The sequence below is a fragment of the Plodia interpunctella genome, chromosome 7, assembly GCF_027563975.2.
Source record: "Plodia interpunctella isolate USDA-ARS_2022_Savannah chromosome 7, ilPloInte3.2, whole genome shotgun sequence".
In the NCBI taxonomy this organism is placed as follows: domain Eukaryota; kingdom Metazoa; phylum Arthropoda; class Insecta; order Lepidoptera; family Pyralidae; genus Plodia; species Plodia interpunctella.
The window spans coordinates 7,620,129-7,642,095 of NC_071300.1; the positions used below are offsets into that span (position 1 = coordinate 7,620,129).

Here is a 21,967-nt window from a genome sequence, read left to right on the forward strand (position 1 = left end):
TTCAGTCAATATGGACATGTCGAGTTGAGCGTAGTTATCAGCTTTTATTTTTTTAACGAGTAGTGTGTGCGAAGCGTGACGGAATAACTATGTTTCTGATTCGGTGCGAAGCGGGTGCGCCTTAAAAAGCAAACAATTTTAAACAAGACAGACAATCACAAAATATATAGCGCAGCTGCGCTAATTGACGCAATTAATATAAGCATAGAGCAAAAAGATAAAAAAAATGTGTACTCATTACTGATGAACAGAGAGGACATTTGGACAACCTTCAAATACTTAGAATTCATCTGTAATAATTTGCATGTTACGGACTTTGTATCATTTTAAAATACATGATTCATATTTTCCTGGACGTATAAATTATACATGTCATATTTTCTGCCAATCTTTATATGATTGCGAATATCGTTGCAAGCAGACTAACTTCATATCTACCTACCTATTTACGATTTACTTGACAAATAAAACTATTCTGATAACACCAAGGTATTGCAGCAAAAAAATAAGTATCATCATCACAATAACGTTCCCAGCCAGTGAAGCAGGAATTGAATTCGCGGTCAACTACAAGGCCGCGTGTTTTTGCCGCTGCGCCTAGAGACTGCGCCATTTTTTGTCCAAACGTCTTTCTCTGACCGCTGTTGAGTTCTATTAAGTAACAGTTCATATAAAAACTTGAGAAGTAATACAATGAACAGTTGAAGTTCGAAATGTAAATTTTTAAAGTAAAAAAACACGTATCTGTCATGCCACTATTTCAAGCTAGTTTAATTTCTAATGAGTGCATCGATATGCAATTTAATCATTTCATATCCATACAATGGGCTATTATCGCAGACACTTGTCGCGTACACTTGTCGCAGATCGTTGCCACTAGTAGTTTTATATACCTATGATACAAATTTCATTTTAGTCCTCCAGTTTCAGCCTAGATAGATACCAATTTCATTTTCAGTCAAAGGACAAATAAATTACTCGAGCCAGCATGAGCCCAATTTTTTATTCTTACAATGATCGACACGCAACCACTTATTCTCAATAATTAGCTTAGTGTTACACGATATCTGCTTAACTAAGTCACTAAGTTCCAATCATTTCTTAAAACAATTTATGTGAAGCTGGAGTATTGTCTCACCTAACGACTACTCAAACCGTGGTTATTGTTAGGAATGACGTCCTCATTTGAATAATTGATAAACGCCAAAATAAACACTATTGTGATGAGAGGCTAAGATAAACTAGAATCGTCCTTGGAATCGTAATGTCGAATAAAAATATTGTATCAAAAATGATGTGTATTTTTTAACTAAACATTACAGAACTGACAAACTTTATACTAAAAGGAGAGGCAACGAGGACTAAAAGAAAATAAATGAAACAAATCAGAAAGCTCTCTATTATACTGTTAAACCTGAATAATTATAAACTAAGTAGGTAAATTGTAGGTAATAGAGTATTGTAATAAGTAACATGAAAACCAGATTCATTGTACGTTCGTGCCACTGAGTTTTGTCCCACTACTAAGGCCTAATGAAAAGTGTCATGACATCATGTAAATAAATAATCACAGAGATTGCTGCTCAAAGAATTGGAACTCACTAGGATGTTAACTGAGACTGACTAGATTGTCCGAATTTGGTTCGTCCGTCCGACGCTATTAACAACAAAGAAAGCATGTGTCCCGTACAATACGTACAACTGAATAAACATTAAATAGGTAGTAGCACTAAGTTATAGATTTGCTAGAAATAGAACATAATCGAATGCGAAGAAGAATGAACCTGTAAAACCTAGAAAGATCAATTAATTAACCTTGCATGTTATGGTACATTATGTCGATTTATATTTATCCACAGCAAATAACGAGACGAAGAGATAACGACCCATTTTATGAATTGATCTTAGATGATATTACGAACAATAAAAATTAAAAATTTGATTCAGTTTTACGCTGCCAAGTTAAATATTTATCATGAGTTGTGAAAATCACACACTCATTTTATGGCCTGATAAAGCGGGAATTTTTGAATTAGTAACCACGAGAATCTTAGTTTACAATGGTAATGACATGACAAGTGATTATTGCTCATTTTAAAAAGTTTGCCATAACTACCTAAACTTAAATAATAAAATTACTAGTGCGTTGGGGTTCCTATAAAACTATCTAATGGTAACTGTAATGATCCTCCCTAGATTTATGAATTTATGATTTGATGTTAAGTGCCGTACCTATACCATTTTACCAAATAATAAACACTAGTCTGTGGAACCATAGGTAATAGTCATATAATATGTGTATGGTGTATTAGGCCACATTCATACAGTTTTGCATGTCCATTTTTTTTATTTTGTTGTAAGTGTACAACAATTCTGAACCACAAATCGGTCTCAACTCTCCAAGGCAATAAATTTGGTGAGCCAGTCAACTAGTTGATCTTGCGGCGAGGCAGTCACACGTATCACGCAACGAGTGATATACATATATGTACGACCTGACGCATGTACAGGTAGGACTTGCATTGAAGGCCACCGGCCCGTCACATCAGCTTCCGGCTGGTATTTATACCGTTTCCGATTTTATTTCTGGGCCTCTTTCCTCGTTTATATTTAATAGTTGAGAGTTTCCGTCTTTATTGTTAGAATCTAAAGATACTTAAAGAGATGATATTTTTTTCTCCTTCTAGTGATGACAATCACAACACGCTTCTGCCAAACATCAAAAAATTATGGAGGATGTAACATAAATATTTTTCCCGTTTCTGATCCCGTTTTAGACTCCTGTACTTTGTAATAAGCAGGTAAGCCACGTTGCAGCATGCTGGTTATAAACAATTGTAATAGATGAGGTAAACCGACTAAAATTAGAGGCACAACCACAGACGAGGGTGTTGAGATGTTCGATGACGAGATGACGGGTACATATATATAGGTTGATCAAAATTCACGTTTTATGTGTACGCGATACGATCGGGCTATAAAATGTGAGAAGACGCAAATACTGCTGGAGTTTACGAAGCAAAAAGTAATTAGTTGTTGTATAGGCTGCCATGTTTACTTAGTGAAAATAGATTAAATTACACATATAGACGAAGAACAACGAGAAAATATATACAAGTAGTTCCTAATCATTAAAAGGTTCAGACTCCTAAATTAAATATAGTGGAGACGAGACGAGAGATACGTCTAAAATAACCAACAGAATTTAAGCCATACAATTGAATATATATTTTTAACCCATGGTCTCCCAATTAAAGGGTGTCGAAGACCATGCGAAGTGGAGAAGAATGAGTAGGACCTTGGGCATTAACTTTTTATACTCGCAAATGTAGAATCGACCAAAAATGCGCAGAGATGAGAGAGACCAGATAGCAGCAGATTTGACGAGCTCCTATTGTTTGAAGTCGGTTGTAAAACCAACAAATGTGATGCCACTCAATGAGTAATGTCTTGTCAAAACTACGTATTTAATGTTTATTTTGTTCTCAATTCTATGTAACACGAACGACCGGTCGTGGCTGTCATAATATGTATTGTTTTAAATTCATTCGTCTGGAGAAATTACTTTGGCTTCGGTTGAAACATAAAACAAGAGCCCCGTTGCCGATATGATTTATTACTTACAGTGTATTTCGCTGGTTTCCAAGTTAGCTATGTAAATGAAGCAATATTTTTGGTTTCTAGACTAAACAATGCAACGGGTTAGGGTATTACTAAATCCTATTATGCCCCGTCTCACTTCTTCATTTTATTCGGTCATACTTTTATGAAATTGATCGAATCAAATGAATTACTATTGAATGGAAATTTTAATAAAACAACTGCAAAGCAAAGACAATGGAAAACACAACGTTAAAAAGTGACACAACTCGTATTCAGAAGTGTGAAAAGTTTTTCATCGGAAATGAATTAAAAATAATTAAAGTTTTGCGAATATTCCAATCAAAATTTCAGATAGTGACCGGCCGCACTATGATCTAAATAATAAGAATAGGAAGTTATCAAAGGTCACGATGAGATACATACCGTAGTATGAGCGAGTTAGACTCACGTGATATCAATTGGCAAATTCATGGTCAGGTAATCAATGGTACTCTCAAGTAAAATGGTTTAAATTTGCCTCTTTTGCTGCGAAATTAAATTATTTCAACATATTTTAAACAACTTTTATAACTTTGATTACCTACCTATATCAATATATATTTATTTCTTCCCCTCAAACCATCAAGGTCTGTTGTCTATTCCTTATAGCTCGAAAAATAAGTTGGACCTATCTGTTTATTTGTAGTAAGAGAATAAAAGGACAGGTTTATTGCATGAGTTGATTTTAAAGGGTCTATTACACGAGTTGATTTGATCAAATTGGTACCGTCATCGCGCATCGCGTACTCGTCATCGAGTAAATAATCTTTATTATACTGTGGTTGTGAGTTAATGCTTGTGTCACTTCATTGCGACATACATTGAAGATATCAAATTATTTATGACCACATCAATCAGTGTAGACTTAATTGTATTCACAGTGATTTAAAAAGCAGTGATAGCTATGATTTTTTTTTAATTTACAAAATATATAAGTAATCCGTAAATCAAAAACCTTTACTAGGTGGAGAATGTGCAGTGCAGGTTGTAGTCAATCATATCTTGATGAATGTGAACTTGTCAGATAAAACACTTAAAATAAGTTAGAGTGGATGTTATCTATTCTATATGAAGCGTATCTATGTACGCAGAAGCACGTGACATACTCTTAAGAGAACTTGATTTTTTATCTCGCGGTATTTTACCCATGCAGAGTAGTTTCGATCAATTTAATTCTTTTTTTCATGTCACATTCATTGTTTATGACTTCTTGGAGAGGTAATACTTTTTTACTTGAACAGACTCAATTACTTTTATATATTTAATCACAAGTATACATACAACAGATAAACAGACAGATAAAAGAAATATTAATGTTTTGTGAGATGGTGGCCTTAGCTTTTTGTCTAGAAGGAACCCAGATTGCTACACTTTTATTATTATTTTTTAATTTATGTTTTTATATATTTAGCCTAAATAAAAAGATACAAACTTAAATATACTTAAACTAGCAGCTCGTCTCGGCTTCGCTCTGGTAAAAAACATAAGAAATTATACACCTAAACCTTCCTCAGGAATCATTCTATCTATTGGTAAAAACCGCATGAAAAAACCGGACAGTAGTTTAAGAGTTTATCGCGAACAGGCTTTGTTTTAAAATATGTAAGGATACATACTTCAAAAGCGCAAGTTTATTTATGTATGCATACGTATGAAATTTGGAGCCCTTGGTCCAGGAACGCGCTAAGGTTCGAAACGAAATGATCTAAAGCTACGTACGAGTACATTCTCCGGACTAATTCCATGCTCACTTATTTTTAAATAAAAACCACTTCGGTATCTAAGTGCAAATAAAGGCGAGCCACTATGCAAGCTTTTTAAATATTGTCTTTATAAGGACACCGGTATCAGTATGAAGCAATCGCACAACAAATACAGAAAATACTTTGCAGTTCTCATAAAATACCACTCCTCGTATGACAACATGCTTCATTAATTAAATAATGAGACGCTTGTCACACGTAGCTGATAATTTTTATAACTACTTTATTGAGTGATGTTACTTGAAGACTAAAAATGTGCAATAGTTTAGATAAAGAGATTGACAATTTTGAAGCAACCAAGAGAAGTATATTGTATGAGACGAAGGTATAAACAGCCTTGACCGATGCCAGATAACAACAGTATTCCCAAAGAGGGCTGAAGTCAGGCAGGCAGGTCATAAATCAAGATACAACACTTGTCCGGGAACATTTACTGAAGAAGGTATTAATTATAAAGTCGATGGTTATACAGGGAAAGGAAGGCCTAAAATTATTTTGGATTGTATCAAAACTAGAAAAAGAGAATCGTGGAAAGAACAGATGTATTGAGCCGACCACATAATGGCATAAGCTAAGGAAGATGATGATAATGGCTTTTCGGGAAAATCATAATTTCTACAATCGTTGGAGAGCGTCGAAACGCAATGTATAATATCGTTAGGATGTGGAGTGATGATCTAAACGAATAAAAGAATATGATAGTCAACTCTGGAACAGCAGCGAACGTGGTTACACCTTCTATTCCCTTACCGAATCGCATTTCAAATGTGGATCGCGCACGTCTTTCCCTATCACAACAATCTCATTTAAGACTTTCATATCATTCCTCACTATTTCCACCGTTTTTGTCTTATATCCATCTGCATTCACATCACCTTTTCTGTCACGTCCATCCCTTCATTTCTCATTACATGCCCAAACCACGATAACTTGGTCTGCTTCCATGATAACCATTTAATTTATTTATAACTAATTAGTAAACATTAATTTTTCCTCCAATAATACTTTACTCAGTCAAAGGTAAACTTTAAAACTAATGTAGAAAGATATAAAGACAAGAAAAGCATTATGAAATTCGATTTTAAAGAAACTAAGTACCTACCTCGTTCACTAGTCTAAAATTGACGATATGATGACGACTTCAATGAACCTGCAAAGCATGTCTTTAATTGCCATAACACGATTTTAATGACATCAATGGGACATGACCCACGTAAAGGATATTTCTCAATAAAACAATACCATATATGAAGTGACCATTTGCGAACAAGTGTGACCTTCTGCGAACTGAGGACTAAGCAGCATCTATGGTATTTAGGTGGCTGCTCTATATGGATTAACTTCTTTATCATTATTATATTTTATTTTATGATTATTTTGTTCAAACAAATGCACTTTGAAACTTTGAAATACATTATAGAACGAATGACAGTTAATACTTTCATGGATACGAAATAAGTGTGCTATGTTAACTGAAGTAGGGATAAGTTTACTGGGATTGTTAGTCACTCACTGGCTGTTAACAAAAATATTACACAAAAAGAATGGAACTAATGTATCACATGATAAAAAATGAAACCTAAACCCATTAATTTTTAAAGCTGTGGGTGCGCAAGGGTGCATACTAGTGAGAAAGTCTTTAAGCATGCAAAATTTATTACCGGAATCGATATCAAACGATATATTACTTAGTTATATATACTGAAAGATTAATTACGGATTCTCATGAACTGTTAATTATAAATAGACCATGGATTTTCCATTAGCAATCTTGCTAATGAGTAAACATGGTGATTAATTAAACATACGTAAGACGTGAAATTTCGACGAAATTACAGAGACGACAACGAAAACAATTTAAGCAAAGACAAGTTAATTTCACCAAATTAATAAGAAATTCCGAAGGCATCCGTTTAATTCGCCGCAGGCTCAGGTATCGCATTCGACACGCTCTGTTATCGAATGCTACATGTAATAAAACCCATGCATTTGACATGGTTACTCACGTGCACAAAAACCGACTTTAAAATGAATGTTATTAGGTTTAATTGTAATTAAATGAACACACCGACGTACCTAGCGATTCTGTTGTTTAACACACGTTCAGCGCGGCGTACGCGCGGGTTTAAACTGAATCATTCGTCGCCTTGGTTGGTAACTTGGCCAAGCATGTGATCGAGCCAAAGGATCGGCGTCGCTCAACAAACTTCGTGATGTGATCATTAGTGTAATAAAACACAGGGCCCCTGTTTTTTAAATTTAATATTCGAACCGTAGACACATGCAATGCAGTCGGATGCATGGCATAATAATATTCGCGTTTGTTTCACAACCAACCGACCGTGAAACAATAGGTCATAAATTTCTGATAAATATATAATTCTATTGACGCCCGAGAGACGTCCTTAGAAAAATCTATTCATCGTCATAGTTTTTGAATAGTCATTTGAGTTTTTAATGACAATAAACTTATATCAACTAAGTACATTAGAACTTACAAAAAATGATTGAAATTTACGCACAATCCTAGACCACGTTTAACTCCAAAAGAGATGGAGAAAAACATACTAGCAGCCATAAACGACAAAATGAGCAATCAAGATAATAATTACATAAAGAAGTAAATATAATAAAAACTACTTACGTTAAATCTGTCGTCGGGCGGTTAAACAAAAACGCGCTACAAGTGGCCGATCTATCGGCGAGTGAATTCCATCCGGTATCAGCTGATGATAAGGAAATGAGGATCTCGTGACCGCGCAGTTGGTAGCACTGCGCCGGCGCAGCCTCCGCCCGCTACCGCTGACACAAATTAAAAATAGTTGCAAATGTGACACTTGATATTTTATGAATTTTATTAAGCAAAGCATAAATAAAGGGAAAACAGAATACAAATAAAAATACACAACTAGTTGTTCGCCGCGAACTTAGACCTCGCGAACACAATACATTCTTACAAAGTTGTTAATATTTCAAAAACGACTTAACCGTTTTTGTTGTCCCATGAACTTTAAAATGCTATCGACTGATCCTACATACCTTTTAAATTTCATCAAAATCAGACCTACGTAACGGTTCCAAAGTTATCGCGTTACAAAAAAACATATATACATACAGAAAATGTATTTTTGCCCTAAGTAGAATTGTAGACCTCGCTCTCTCGGTTAATAATTCCTATAGCATAGTAGAACATTGCAGTAATTATGCAGGTTTCTTGTGGAAATCGTAAATCCCTAGTCTTTACCTACGACTACTGTAGTGACGCTATAATGACCAATATGTTTAGCAAAATGCTCCCTGGACATAGCGATGATGAATATTTTTTCACATTATAATGGTACATTAGTATTAGTACTTGTTTACAACAAAGTAGTCACAGTAATCCATTGTCATACATGCAATTAGTAAAACGTAGCCTAAAATACCCACATGAATATATGAAATAAAACAAAAACCTGTCAAATGAATCTAACAATTAACTTTTAGTCTCTACATTGTATGTTAAATTAACAACAAACACGAAATATACTTCTAGACCTTAAATATTGTATACCGCGCCGTGTTTGCTATGAAATGTAAACAACGGGCAGCATTGCTCCGTCACGACCGGAGCCTCACATACGTAAAGATCGAAACCCGTTTTGATGATTTGAAATTACATTTGTTAACGAAACAACGATGTTAGGAAATAAACTTTGTGGTGTGTGGTTCCGCCCTAAAATAGGAACATACCAAGGCTTACGAGGCGACTAAGGGACACATAGCCTAAGCTGAAAGGAAACAATAGCATTCCCAAGGAGGTTGGACGTCAGGCAAGCGGCCGGTTGTAAAATGACGCAGTATATTCAAAATTTAAAGGTTATTTTTTTACGCTGGCACTGGGCTTCGCGGCATCACAGCCTCAAACGCAACCGGGAACATGCGTCGATAAGAGAGAGTTAGGAAATCAACTTTATCTTGGGAATATTTCTTACCGAAAGAATAAGATGAACATCACATATAATGTAAGCATAAAATAAAACGGGTTAGTTAAGCCACAAAAAGCGATAGCTAAAAATAGATGTTTATTTTAACAAAGCATCGAGATAAAGGTCGTTTGGATTGGTACTTACCCATATACGGTCGCATGATTATAGTACTACTAAACACTACGATCACACTTGAATAACCAATTCACAACATGAGTTTAATTAACATTGGTCACACGTCGAAGACATAAATGGTTCATAGTATTGACACATGTTCGCCGACATTTCTTTGGCTGCTTTATTTGATCAACAATACAAATATGTTTTAATTAATGTAATAATTACCCGCTTTTTGTTATGAACGTCTAACGCGGCATGTCAAGGCGGTCTGATTTGAATTGAAAGAGTTTTAGTTTTCAAATGTTTAGGAAAAATATAATAACGATAAATTATTGAACATTTCAAAATACTTAATATACTTTATAGAAGTTCTTCTTAGAAGAGTTCTTATAGAAGCTATTACTATATTAAATTAAGGTAGACATCATGGCGAAAATATTGGATATATCATATTGTTTAAATTTTAATTTATCATTTTAAAGGGTTTGAAAAATACTGTTTTTGAGTTGGTAAACGCTCTTACATTGTATTTTTTAATTAAAGCACGAGTTTCAAGCATATTCTTAGCCCTTACATTAATATAAAATATATAAACTAATGGAATGTACAATGGATAACTAAAAATACTTTTCCAATAAATTCCCAATTTATGTAAATATAAAAATAAAATAGCATACACAAATATATTTCACAATTTAATTGCTAACAACCATCTTTATTACTTTCAACAAATTATTACGTATATTTAACTAAATATCCAATAAAATAAAATTTTATATATAATTATAATTAAAGGAACCAAAAGATACTTCGTGATTGAAAATTGACCTAATAAGTCTGAATAACGAATATAGGTGGGACAAATCACACTGATTGTGTTAGCCCCAAATTAAGTTCACACATAAACATAATAGTATTCACACATAAACATAATAGTATTCATATATAGATAAACATCACAGACCCAGGTCAATCAGAACAAAAATGATCATTTACCATCTTGACTAGATAAGTATACACACATATATAAATAAACAAATAAAAAATCACTTTATTGCCAAGTTAACTTTAGTTTATACATAGTTTAACATATTATGATATTTTAGTTTAAGAGGAAAGGAATGTCTTAGCTTCTATTATCGCCAACAATAATGGTTGGAGATAACGCTGATTTTCAGACACCACTGTCCAACAACAGAAAAAAAATGTCACAAAAACATCGACTAATATGCCTTATAAAAAATTGAAATTTTACAAACACAATTTTATAATTTAAAATATTTTTAAAAAGTATTTTTAAGTAGGTTAAGTAGGTTGTGTGTGAGTGTGTATATGATATGGGTGTATGTGGATGTGAATTGTGTACATATTTTACCACATTGGTCAATTTTGACAAAAAATGGTGACTTTTTGGTACGTTATAGAAAAACCTAACTTATAAAAAAAATCATATACATTATTAATATATAGTTTGTAGTATGTGTACTATTATATATTGTAATTTATGTAAGTTTATGTAAGTATATTTTACTGTGTTCCTTTCCTTTTTTGTGTCGCACTGCAAACTGCAATATCTGTTTATCCTAATGGTAAGTCTAATCGAACTTGTCTATATATTTGGATTATTAAATTTCTTACATATCGAGAACCTATCACTGCTGTCTTTTATAATAATAGCATAAAGGTATCTAACACGACTTTAACCTCTACCGCCATCTAGGGGTAGTAGCCGTAAAGCATACCTTTAAAACATACAACAAACGACACCTCATTCAAGAATGTCGAATACAGAAGCTTATTCCATCATAAGCACTCATGAAGTGGTAATGAGGCGGCCATAAATTGATGTCAAGTGAGATAATTATTGGAAAGTATAAAAGATAGCCAGTGTAGACAGAGAAAACTACAGAGTTTTTGAGAGACAGCGTCTATTCGGCACCGACATTTTGCTCATACAAGAGAAAGACGTACTAGATATACACGCGGAGAAACAGGACAGAGCGCTAATATCTTTTGTCTCATTTTGTGCCGGCTTTTACAGGGTAGGCTGGATCACGCGCGCAAGTACTACATAATCGTAACATTCTCATTCCCTTATCTATAGCTATTCTCGGTTTATGATAGCCAATATAAGATAATTGCTGGTTTACACGTATGAAGTTCTCAAATTGTTATAGTTAACATTCATTAATCGATACGTCAAACAGCGAATTTAATATTCTAACCCAAAACTGACTACTAAATTACCGTTTCCACGTTCCGATTCAAGTGATTTTAAAAATTTGTAAATTTTCAACTGTATTGTTATTAGTTACGAAAGGAAAGATATTAGTCTAAACATATTTTAATAACTTTATTTCAACACGTATAAATGTCAATCATCTCTCTCGATTTTTCACGATGACAAAGAGTTAGGGCGCAACCCTTTACATTATTACAGTAGCACAGCTCTAAGGAAAAAATGAGCATAAAATAGGGTTTAATCTTGGAAGCATACTATTAAAATTTACGGAGAGAACATGTTAAATTGAATCACTGGTAAAAACATAAGTCATAGAAAAGTTGAACTTATAAGAATCCTATTTCCTTTCCTGTACCGCTATTCCTTTATGTACTTAATCCCCAAGCAAATATAATAAATTAAGAGTAATTAACACAACCGTAATAAACATATAAACAGATTTTGCGTGAAGTTAACATATATAATTTATAATATTTTCGAAACCCGTATTCAATCACAAAATGTATAAAAAAATAACAAACCAATAGGCCTTAGTGATAAAGGTACCTCGTAGGAATCTGTTTCGAGCTCACGTTTAATCTGCAGAAATAAAAAATATTAAAAATAATCATCGTTTTAGTCTTACATGTATAGTATCATACATATACTACATAACAATAAGTACTGCTGGAATGGAGTGGCCATAGCTATCTAGGCTTACCCCTCCACTAAATCAAAAGCGAAACGTACGCGTCATTAAACTTGCACAGATTTTAAAACTACATGTAGTAGCCAGATCAAGCCGACATTTAACATATTATATTAATATCCATTGCTTACAAACGTCTCGCTAGGTTGCCTTAGAAACAGGATCTGTTGGATGATAAATCCAAAATCCGTCAAACAGGAAAGTTCTTTTATGAAAACTATCGACGTTGTATGTTGAAAAAGCTATATCTATGTCATTGAAATTGAACAAGAATTGTTCTTTATTACATGTGTGGTGTCATAGTTACAGATTTGTTTTTTATGTATGCACACTATCGGCAATCTCAGACAGATGGCGATGCGAATGAACATACACAGCACATTTTTATGTGAGCTATTTTACGTAAGGTAAAATAGGAATGTACATCGAAACCACAAAAATTTGGCGAACTGTTTGCAGATAGTGCGGACCCGGCATTACATAAACAAGCCATTATACACGAGACTGCCAACGATACTTACTTTATTTTACCATAGGAATCCTCATAGACCATAAAATTGGATGGGAACATTTTATTTTTACCACTTCAGATCCATCAAATGTATTGGATGTGCTAACTATATCTCCAAACTTCAAAGACTGATTAACTGAAAAGTAAAAATAAATATTTCTGCATTGATACAAGAATTTTGTAAAATACTTACAATAAAAAATTACTTAATACTCATTTCAACCATAAAAACAACAATAAGCCTCTTGACTTTTGAACTGTTTTTAGGGTTCCGTTACCAAATGACAAAAACGGAACCCTTATAGTTTTGTCATGTATTCATCATAAAGTATGATAAGGATATTAAATATTTAGATAAATAAATTTTAGTGTTTTATGGAATACCAGATAATCTTATCTTAATAATAATATGTATTATGTATTAATATAAAATTCTACTTGAGTACAATAAATTACCTAAATTCCATTTGAGCCCACTGGAAGTAACACTCAGACATGCTTCGCCGACAGGCACCAAAGAGCACCATGCTCTTTTATGCTGTCTGACAACTTCAGGTATGCTGATGATGTGGTCTCCGGGATACAGCAGCCATGATATGGAGTCATCTGACATTATGTACACATTCGCTTCAGGACAAAGAATATTCTTCTCTTTGACTAGAAATAAAGTTTGGATGTTTCCTAGTGTATGATCTAATCTTCCCGAGTTTTGAGCGACTGCAATCACATGGCTTATCTGTAAATTAAAAACATAACATTTTTGTATGTAGGAAATGTAAAAACGCATCTAAATAGTTATGTGTTGAAAATGTTTGATTCACATAGTAATTGTAAGTCTTAAAATAATCAAAAAGAAACTCCCAAAAAGACTACAAAATGTAATCATAATAATAATTATTCATTTAGTAAACATGTGTACATACAGAGCAAATGTTTTATAAACACATAGATTTATAAAGCATATAAATTATATGTAACATCACTCTTCATAGGAGTATTTCCTCATGGCTGATGGTATGTGGTCATTACACATAACAACTTTCTTGGCACTATAAAAAGAGTGGTTTGACATTGTCTTCTACATTTCACACACAAGTTAATAATCAGCCAGTGTGCAGAGCAGGTTTCCTCGCAATGTTTTCCTTCACTGGAAGCAAGTGGTGGTCGATCTGACTCATGAGGCACAACTAGGATTTGAACTTGGGACCATTTGATCCACTGACAGACATCTTAACCAGTACACCACCACAACTTCAACAACTTGTATCATCAGGATTTAGATTAGATATTATATAGATGTTAGGAAATTATAAGTTTATTATTAATTATTAAATGTAAAATTATTTAGGTATATTACCTGTATTTTTTCTTGTTTGATGTGTTTATTTAATTCCATAATGGCTTTTGTAAAATCTGTGTGGTTTTGATCTGGAGTGTGCACTATCTGCAAGAAGAAATGAGACATTGCAGCGCCTACAATATATATTGTGACACTCTATTCTTTAAATACAGCAACTTAATATTTTTATGAATATTACATAGATCATGAATGATCATCCAAAATATGAATTTTGGGCCTACATTTTAAATGTTAGATTTTTTTTAAATATGAAAATCTTTTTATAGAAACTTCTTATTAAATTATTTTTAAGTTACCCTGTCAAGAACTCCATGCAGGTGAATTTGCATGTGTGCTGTTGACTGTACCTCAAAAAACTTCAAATTTACTATATTCAAATTTATTTTACTACTATATATTTTTCTTATACTATATACATATATTTCATTGTGAGGTAATAATAATATATTGTGGTTTCATCCACAGTTTATTTCTTCAGACACACATAGTTTACAATGATTTAACTTTTTATCTTGTATGTGACATTGACTGGCATGTGTGAACAATGTCAGTTAAAAGACACCAAGTTCTAAACATTTGATAAAACAGCAGAACCAATTAAAAATTAAACTGATACAACATAAATACCTAACATATATATTTTTTAAATTAAACACTGTTCACTGATGTATGTACTAGTGGTAATAATGATGGTTAAATTATGGCTGAGGTGGTTCAAAAACCTTAGCTTTCAACCATTTTTTGTCAATATTTTTGACAAAGATATAATACCTAAATTTAAAATGTTTCACCTTACAACCTTTCTTTGTGAAATGCTCCTTCACTTCTGGCAGAATTGAGTCAAAGTCTCCTGTTACTAGGTCTGGATTCTTCATGGATAATTGCCTCTCTTCTGGCATGTTATTTAGAAACTTTTTCCACTGAGTTGTGCCACCATCAACTGTTACTCTTACTGATGCTGTAATAAGATTTATTTTCATTAGATATTTAAATAAACTTAATCGGCAGTGGCAGACCTAGATCCAGAAAATGTATCTGATTGACAGATATAGAAACAACAGAAAGGGGAGTCTAGCAGTGAGACACAAAAATATTAAAAACAAATATATACTAACCATTGTTCCAAAATTTGCTCATAAATTCCATACTTTGTTGTACTGGCCTGTTTAGAATAAGGACAGCATAACGACTTGATGGACCCATAATAAATTCAGAGATATCCCATTTATAGCACTTTACTATACATGCACATGGTCCCTGGCAGAACCGTTGCTGCATATACAAAATAGAATTTAGTTTTTTTATCTACAAAAATGAAAACTAAATGACATGACAATAATATATACTTAACTTTAAAGATATCTAATCAAATTGAAATTACATGATAATAAAAAATACATTCGAATTAAATAGAACCATATAAACATAAGAATTTAACCTAGTGAATCTCAATCTCAAGTTGGAGAAGGACTTACAACATTTAATCCATTCATAGACATTTTATACTTGATGAAATAACAAATTAACATAAAATTAAACAAATACACTTGCAAGTTATAAAAATGATAAACTAAGATTCATACACGATTTTAATTATTGCATCTGTAAACTAAATACAAATCGTACATAGCATTTGTAGTAAAAATTAAACCAATTCAAAGTTTAAATGAAACTTCTTTCCATCAACCAACATCAAACACATGGGTTTGACATTACATTTTATTTAAGGAAAACAGACTTTGACAGTTACGTACAATTCTTAATTTTTTGAAGAGTTAAGGCATATTACGCAAATCTCAGCGCAGATGGCGCTATTGGTACAACGAAGGTACACAAACATTGCCAATGGAGGCAAAAAGCGCCAATTTTCAATATTGTTGCAGATTTACGACCAAAAATACCTTCTACGCAATCGTGGTGCGAGTTTAAAGGAAAAAGGAAGGATTTAGTGGATTATCCCGAAAATAATAACACTATTTTAGGTTATGTTCTGCATTATTTGGTCACTGTGGTCATAAACTGATATAAACTTGATTTTGATTGAAGATCTTACCTGTATGAAGTCCATATTTTAATAAGTCTTCACGTGTGAAGTGTTCAGAGTTTCGACCATTTACTAGCTCAAAAATTTTACAGTGTGAGGCGTATCCCATAGTTACGGCGTATCCCCGAAGTTTTTTATCTTATGGAAAACGATTTTTCCCAATATTTCGGCACCCGAATATGCTACATTGTTATATATTTTCACAAACGAATGCTTACATAATGAAAGGATTAATTACATACTCTATAATAATCGACATAGCAAAAGGCTTTTGTGTACCTAACATGCAGTGCTGTACTCTGACGGGATAATTGTTCAGTAATACTGCCTATTCGGTTCACAGAAAACCTTAAAAGTTTCGTCATATCTCGCATTCGCTCAAGAAAGAGAAACTCGCATTAAGAGAAACGCGCTCGGGTAAAACCGTATAATAAAGTATGCGTACACCTAAACCTACCCTACCTTTTTTAACAGAGAGACGCGACATAGGGACTTGTTTTTATAATATATAAGGAAGAGATCAGTATCAATCAATATATTATTTATAAATGCAATCAACTCAATCTTGATTTTGACGAAATACCGGATTGGTTGAAGCCTTAAAATTTAAAAAATAAGTAAAAAAACTCACTGTCACTTTAAGCAATGTCGGCCAAAGTCAATATGACAACTCGATCATGTCAATTCGACCTACCTTTTCTAAACAGTTGTGTTGTGTTGTGAAAATTGTGGAAAAGAAAGTCAAAATTTATAGAATATTAATAATATTAGTTAAAGATACTTACTTCCTTTTAAGATGAATAGAATATTCGGTAGGGGTAAACCAAAGGAACCAGGACCAAGTATAACGGACTGTATCAGCAATGTGAGTAATCAACAAATATCATTTTGATGATGATTCATGCATTGCAATGGCTCCTTGTTTTTATACATTTATTTATTTTGTAGCTTCTATTTGGCTGTATTTGCCTGCTGGATTATTTCATTAACCTTATAAAATGAAATGTCAATTTCGGATTGTTTTCATCAAATTCCAAAGAGATTACAATTTATTAATTTTGACACCCATAAACACCACAGATATAAGAACATTACATTTCAACGTAATGTTCTTATATCTGTGGTGTTTATGGGTGGTGTTCTTATATCTGTGATAAACACCAACATAGTAAAAGTAAAACCATTTGAATTTGAAATGCCATTCTTACAACGATAATAACATGTTCACCTTTCGTAAGTTGATAAAAATGTGATAGAGTTCAATTGCCCTAGTTTGGCCCCATCTTGAATTAAAAAAGAAAACACTAAAGATAGGGAGATGATATAATAAATACTGTTTATGATGTACAATATTCATTAATAGACAGGCAGTTTTTGCAACTGATGTGGATCAGACAGCATTGAAAGTTCTATAGTTAATTCACTGATGTAATAATTAATCATTAAATTTTCAGGTTGACAGTAGAGCTGATAACATTGAGCAAAAGGTGCAGAAGTTGGACACAGAGCTTCGGAAATACAAAGATCAAATGAGCAAAATGAGAGAGGGACCAGCAAAAAATTCAGTTAAACAAAAAGCTATGAGGGTTCTCAAGCAGAAGAAAATGTAGGTATTATTTGTAGATGATCTTGAAGAGTTAGTGGTCATTGAGTAATTTTTAACTTATAATTCTGCCTAGAGTAATTTCAGCTTTGCATCACAAAGATATATGAAGGTCAAAATTATTGAGAATATTTTAATTTATTCGCTTTGTAATTTTTATGTTGTAATTATGATCTTCAGAGCTGAAATTTGAACACTGTAACACTCTTAAAACAAAATTCTATCACTGTAAATTTCAATTAGGATTGTATAATTTTGGACTCTAAAGTTTTAAATGGTCATTTTTTAAAACAAGCTAAAACTCACATAATTTCGGATTTTTCCCATTGTCACTATTGTTGATACTAACTTCATGCCAAATTTCATGATTCTAGGACAATGGGAAGTACCAGTTGGTTTTGAGATTCCTCATAAGAGAGTTGCAAGTTTCATTTTTTCCACCATCAACTTTTCAAGTTTATATGTATACATTCCTGAGAAAAAGGGTGTTGACCAGTGTCCCTAGGTTTAATTTTTGTGGGAATTTTGGGATAAAAAGTACCCTGTGTTATTCCAGGTAAAACCGTAATAAAGTATGCATACACCTGCCCTTGTACCAAATTTCATAACAATCTGTCCATTCAATTGTGTGAAACATAACAAATATACATACAAACTTTTGCATTTAATATATTGGTAGGATTATAATAATGATTACAGGTACGAACAGCAGCTTGATAACCTTCGGGCCCAATCATTCAACATGGAGCAAGCAAATTACGCCACACAGACACTCAAGGACACTCACACCACTATAGCTGCAATGAAAGACGGAGTGACGCAGATGAAGAAAGAATTCAAGAAAATCAATATTGATTCCATTGAGGTTAGTTTTCTCTGATATTAATCTTACAAATGTTCAATTGGTGAAATCTTTGTGTTCACCTGGTTTCATTCTCGCCTGTGCCCCACTGAAACTTTAAACCATAAACCTGAACTTAAAAATTTGGCTGTGATTTTACGACAAACCGCTTGCCTGAGGTCATCTTTCTTTGGGATTGCTATATTTGCTAATCAAGGTACTAGCTATACAGAGAAGGTCTAAACTTTCGATGCCTAATTATAACAAATAAATATATTATGCACGGCTCCAGAACTAAGACTGAACATTACAATGCTGCGAGCGTTCGTTTTATAGTCAACACACAGGTGACATTGATCGTTTTACCGACAATAGTTACCGTAATTAACATAAAGTTAACACTCCGTCATATCTATCAAATTTTTCAGGATGTGAATGATGATCTGGCAGACATGTTGGAGCAAGCAGACGAGGTGCAGGAAGCGCTGGGCAGGCAGTACGGCGTGCCGGAGATTGACGACGACGAACTGGCCGCAGAGCTTGATGCTTTGGGTGAGTCAAATTTTATATTATGTAGTAATTTCTCAAAAGATACGAACTGGCATTCGGAACGATCCCTGTTGAGAAGAAATGCCGAAAGAAACTCATATAAACAGTGTTGATCCTTATCATGCCAGAAGGGCATACCATTATTGTTTCTTACATTTATCTATTAGTTACTTTATCTATCAGATTACAATATATTTTATCAGAAAGTGGTGAAACAGGCCTTAAGTCATGTCAGGCTGAAAAAGATAACATTCCATCTTGACCAACGTACCCGGGACCTCGCGGTCTAGAAGCATGGTTAAGGCGCTAGGCTTTTATTTCTCGACGAAGAAAAATATTTTGACAAATAGTGACACTAGATGAATAATTTTAGTAGATGGTATTGTTGTTTACTAGTGTGGCATAATCTGTTAAAAAAAAAAATATTTTTAACATTCGTCAAGAAACAAAGTAAATTAAGAAAAACGTGAAGTGTCGCTAGTGTGCTCGCCGCACACTGTAATACATAGCGCCTTAACCGCTGAGCGACGGGACGGTGAACGAACGTCATTCCCCAGGCGACGAGATAGCGCAGGACGATGACACGTCGTACCTGGACGACGTGGTGAAGCTGCCCGCGGCGCCCGACCGCGAGCCGGGCGCCGAGGGCGCGCGCGCGCGCGACGGCGTGCCCGTCGACGAGTTCGGGCTGCCGCTCGTGCCCAGCTCCGCGCAGACTTCGCGATAAACGATACAATAAAAAAAAAACTATCTCTCTGAGAAAGAGGGAAGGGAAATACCAAACAAAATAATAATAACTACGACACCTGGGTGAATTTTTGAGAATTTTTATCACCATCATTACCATACTTCAAAAGTCAACAAAGATTTAAATCTTTTATAATAACTACCCTAATTTATGAATAATAATCTGTCTTGGGGGTAGTGTGAAATTTTATCAATATTTGATTTCTAAAATTTAGAATGATTCTTTATTCTGAAGGACGGTAATGACGTCTGTCAAAATGCTCGAAAATCCGCCCACCTTAAAAAAAAAAAGAAAAAAGTTCAAGTATGAGTTGAAGAGGGTTACGTACAATTTATTCCGTTAATCTACAGAATAAATACTGAATTATGCAAATGTGAATTTAATGGGGTTGTTGTAATTGATTTAGGATATATGATTCGATTCGCTAAGCAGGTGTCGTATAAAGCACTGTGAAAGTACGATTCTTAACTCGGTCTTAACAGCCCTCAAATTCGTCTCGTGCCTCAATATAAAATCACATTAAATCTGTTTTTACTATAGTTTTTCTATGTGTAATGTTATGCACTATTGTAAAGTAGTACGGAAGAAACGAATAAATATCTAGTAGAGTAACGACATTGTAAAGCAAATTTGTGTTGGGACCCATTCAATGGATCTCCTTCCTCTAAATGGATATTTATTTATTTCCTAATACTGTAATTATTGTTTTTTACATTTTTATATTTTAATGATAACATGTATCTAAAAATAATGTAGGATAGTTGGCTACTACACAAGTGCACACATTTTATTGGAAGCATAAAATTGTCTCAAACATAAATTTGAATGAACTGGCTGTAAAATTTGTAACTTTCCAAATGTTTTTCAAAAGAAATAGTTCCTTGTGATGTAATAGTTGTTTACACGCTTATAAGAAAATAACGTCCTACCTTGATTTATTATTTACTAGCGACCCGCCCCGGCTTCGCACGGGTGCAATACTTGTTATGCATGAACAAGCTTACACAGGGGCAGACAGACAGCGGGAAGTGACTTTTGTTTTATACTTTTTAGTGGTAATGATTATTGTAACTGTAGTAGATACATGCTTGCCCAATTTTAAAAACAGTTAAATGAGAGAAATCTTTCGGCGAAATGTGAGTAAAGTTATAATATCATATTAAACTAATGATAGAATAAATCTCTTGAAAGTATACTTATAAGTAATTCACAGCACTTTAAAGTAGAGCTTTCCTCGGTTTATAAGACAAAATAATTTCATTTTTGTTTATTAATTCCAGAGTAAAGTTGATTCCGTTGTCTACATGTGAATGTTTGTCATTTATTTAACCATTGGATAAGCTTTATATAATGTATCTGTTGCAGTGTCTTGTTATGTAAATGTAGTGTTTAATTTCTATATTAATAAACTTAAGTTGTAAATTCATGTATCTTTTATTGGCCTATATCTATAGGCTTTTAGTACATTAACAATAATTTTCATTTGAAAATTCTCGTCTAACTATGAGGAGGGGGATAATTAAGACATTTTTGTTAGAAGTTTGACTGCGAATCATATTGATTTTAATGATAAAATGTGCTCAAAAATCGGAGAAAAGTATGTAGACTAAGACTGGAATAAATTCCTATGAAATGTGCACATTCTCCTTTCTCTGAAACAAGTTTAATGTATGAGGTGCATTGGGTAATTCCGACAGAAATTTCTAAGAGATTACTAGAGGTGTATGTTCTTTACTGTCATTATAGTTTTACCTCTGTGTACTCAATAAAATGATGTATTACTGTCTAATTATATTTTTTCGTGTAAAATGTCGAATTATATTTTTTCGTGAAAAGGGGAAATTACGAACTGTCTTGGGTATATATTCTGAAAATAAACAAAAATAGC

At 33.4% G+C, this 21,967-nt stretch overlaps 3 protein-coding genes across 9 annotated transcripts in view; 1 reads left to right on the forward strand and 2 right to left on the reverse strand.

The window, feature by feature from the left end:
• The window catches only part of Vha100-2 (Vacuolar H[+] ATPase 100kD subunit 2), a 28,506-nt gene extending 20,321 nt beyond the window's left edge, over positions 1–8,185 (reverse strand). Inside the window, exon 1 of one of the 2 annotated variants that reach the window (XM_053748246.1) lies at positions 8,050–8,185. The gene's annotated coding sequence lies outside the window, so the exon portion shown is untranslated. Of the gene's footprint in view, positions 1–7,481; positions 7,623–8,049 lie in introns of those variants that run through there. The other variant, XM_053748247.1, reaches the window with a different exon arrangement.
• Positions 8,186–8,337: 152 nt separating this feature from the next.
• On the reverse strand, positions 8,338–15,999 carry LOC128671606 (uncharacterized protein). 6 transcript variants are annotated; one of them, XM_053748251.1, is made up of 7 exons: positions 15,770–15,999; positions 15,410–15,566; positions 15,086–15,252; positions 14,292–14,378; positions 13,391–13,670; positions 12,945–13,070; positions 8,338–12,314 (listed from the first exon to the last, which is right to left on the reverse strand). In XM_053748251.1, exons 1-6 carry the CDS (start codon positions 15,821–15,823, stop codon positions 12,946–12,948), a joined length of 870 nt encoding a protein of 289 aa, XP_053604226.1. In that variant the 5' UTR covers positions 15,824–15,999; the 3' UTR covers positions 8,338–12,314; position 12,945. The 6 variants fall into 6 exon arrangements, with proteins under 6 accessions (XP_053604226.1, XP_053604224.1, XP_053604225.1 ...); XM_053748249.1 differs by having other exon boundaries at positions 15,095–15,252; positions 15,410–15,599; XM_053748250.1 differs by having other exon boundaries at positions 14,292–14,374; positions 15,094–15,252; positions 15,410–15,599.
• Positions 16,000–17,014: 1,015 nt separating this feature from the next.
• Positions 17,015–21,505, forward strand: Vps60 (Vacuolar protein sorting 60). The gene is made up of 5 exons (XM_053747850.2): positions 17,015–17,203; positions 17,793–17,944; positions 18,641–18,806; positions 19,211–19,334; positions 19,889–21,505. The coding sequence occupies exons 1-5, from the start codon at positions 17,135–17,137 to the stop codon at positions 20,056–20,058; spliced, it is 681 nt and encodes a 226-aa protein (XP_053603825.1). The 5' UTR covers positions 17,015–17,134; the 3' UTR covers positions 20,059–21,505.
• The last annotated feature ends 462 nt before the right edge of the window (positions 21,506–21,967 follow it).

What these genes read in the sequence shown, in the direction of transcription:
- LOC128671606 (XM_053748248.1), bottom strand. Translation starts at nt 15,823, where the DNA reads ATGTTAATTTGTTATTTCATCAAGTATAAAATGTCTATGAATGGATTA. An exon ending in GAGCAAATTTTGGAACAATG is followed by an intron (nt 15,253 to 15,409) that starts GTTAGTATATAT and finishes ATCTTATTACAG; the next exon opens with CATCAGTAAGAGTAACAGTT. An exon ending in TCACAAAGAAAGGTTGTAAG is followed by an intron (nt 14,379 to 15,085) that starts GTGAAACATTTT and finishes TTCTTCTTGCAG; the next exon opens with ATAGTGCACACTCCAGATCA.
- Vps60 (XM_053747850.2), top strand. Translation starts at nt 17,135, where the DNA reads ATGAATAGAATATTCGGTAGGGGTAAACCAAAGGAACCAGGACCAAGT. An exon ending in TCAATATTGATTCCATTGAG is followed by an intron (nt 18,807 to 19,210) that starts GTTAGTTTTCTC and finishes CAAATTTTTCAG; the next exon opens with GATGTGAATGATGATCTGGC. An exon ending in CGCAGAGCTTGATGCTTTGG is followed by an intron (nt 19,335 to 19,888) that starts GTGAGTCAAATT and finishes GTCATTCCCCAG; the next exon opens with GCGACGAGATAGCGCAGGAC.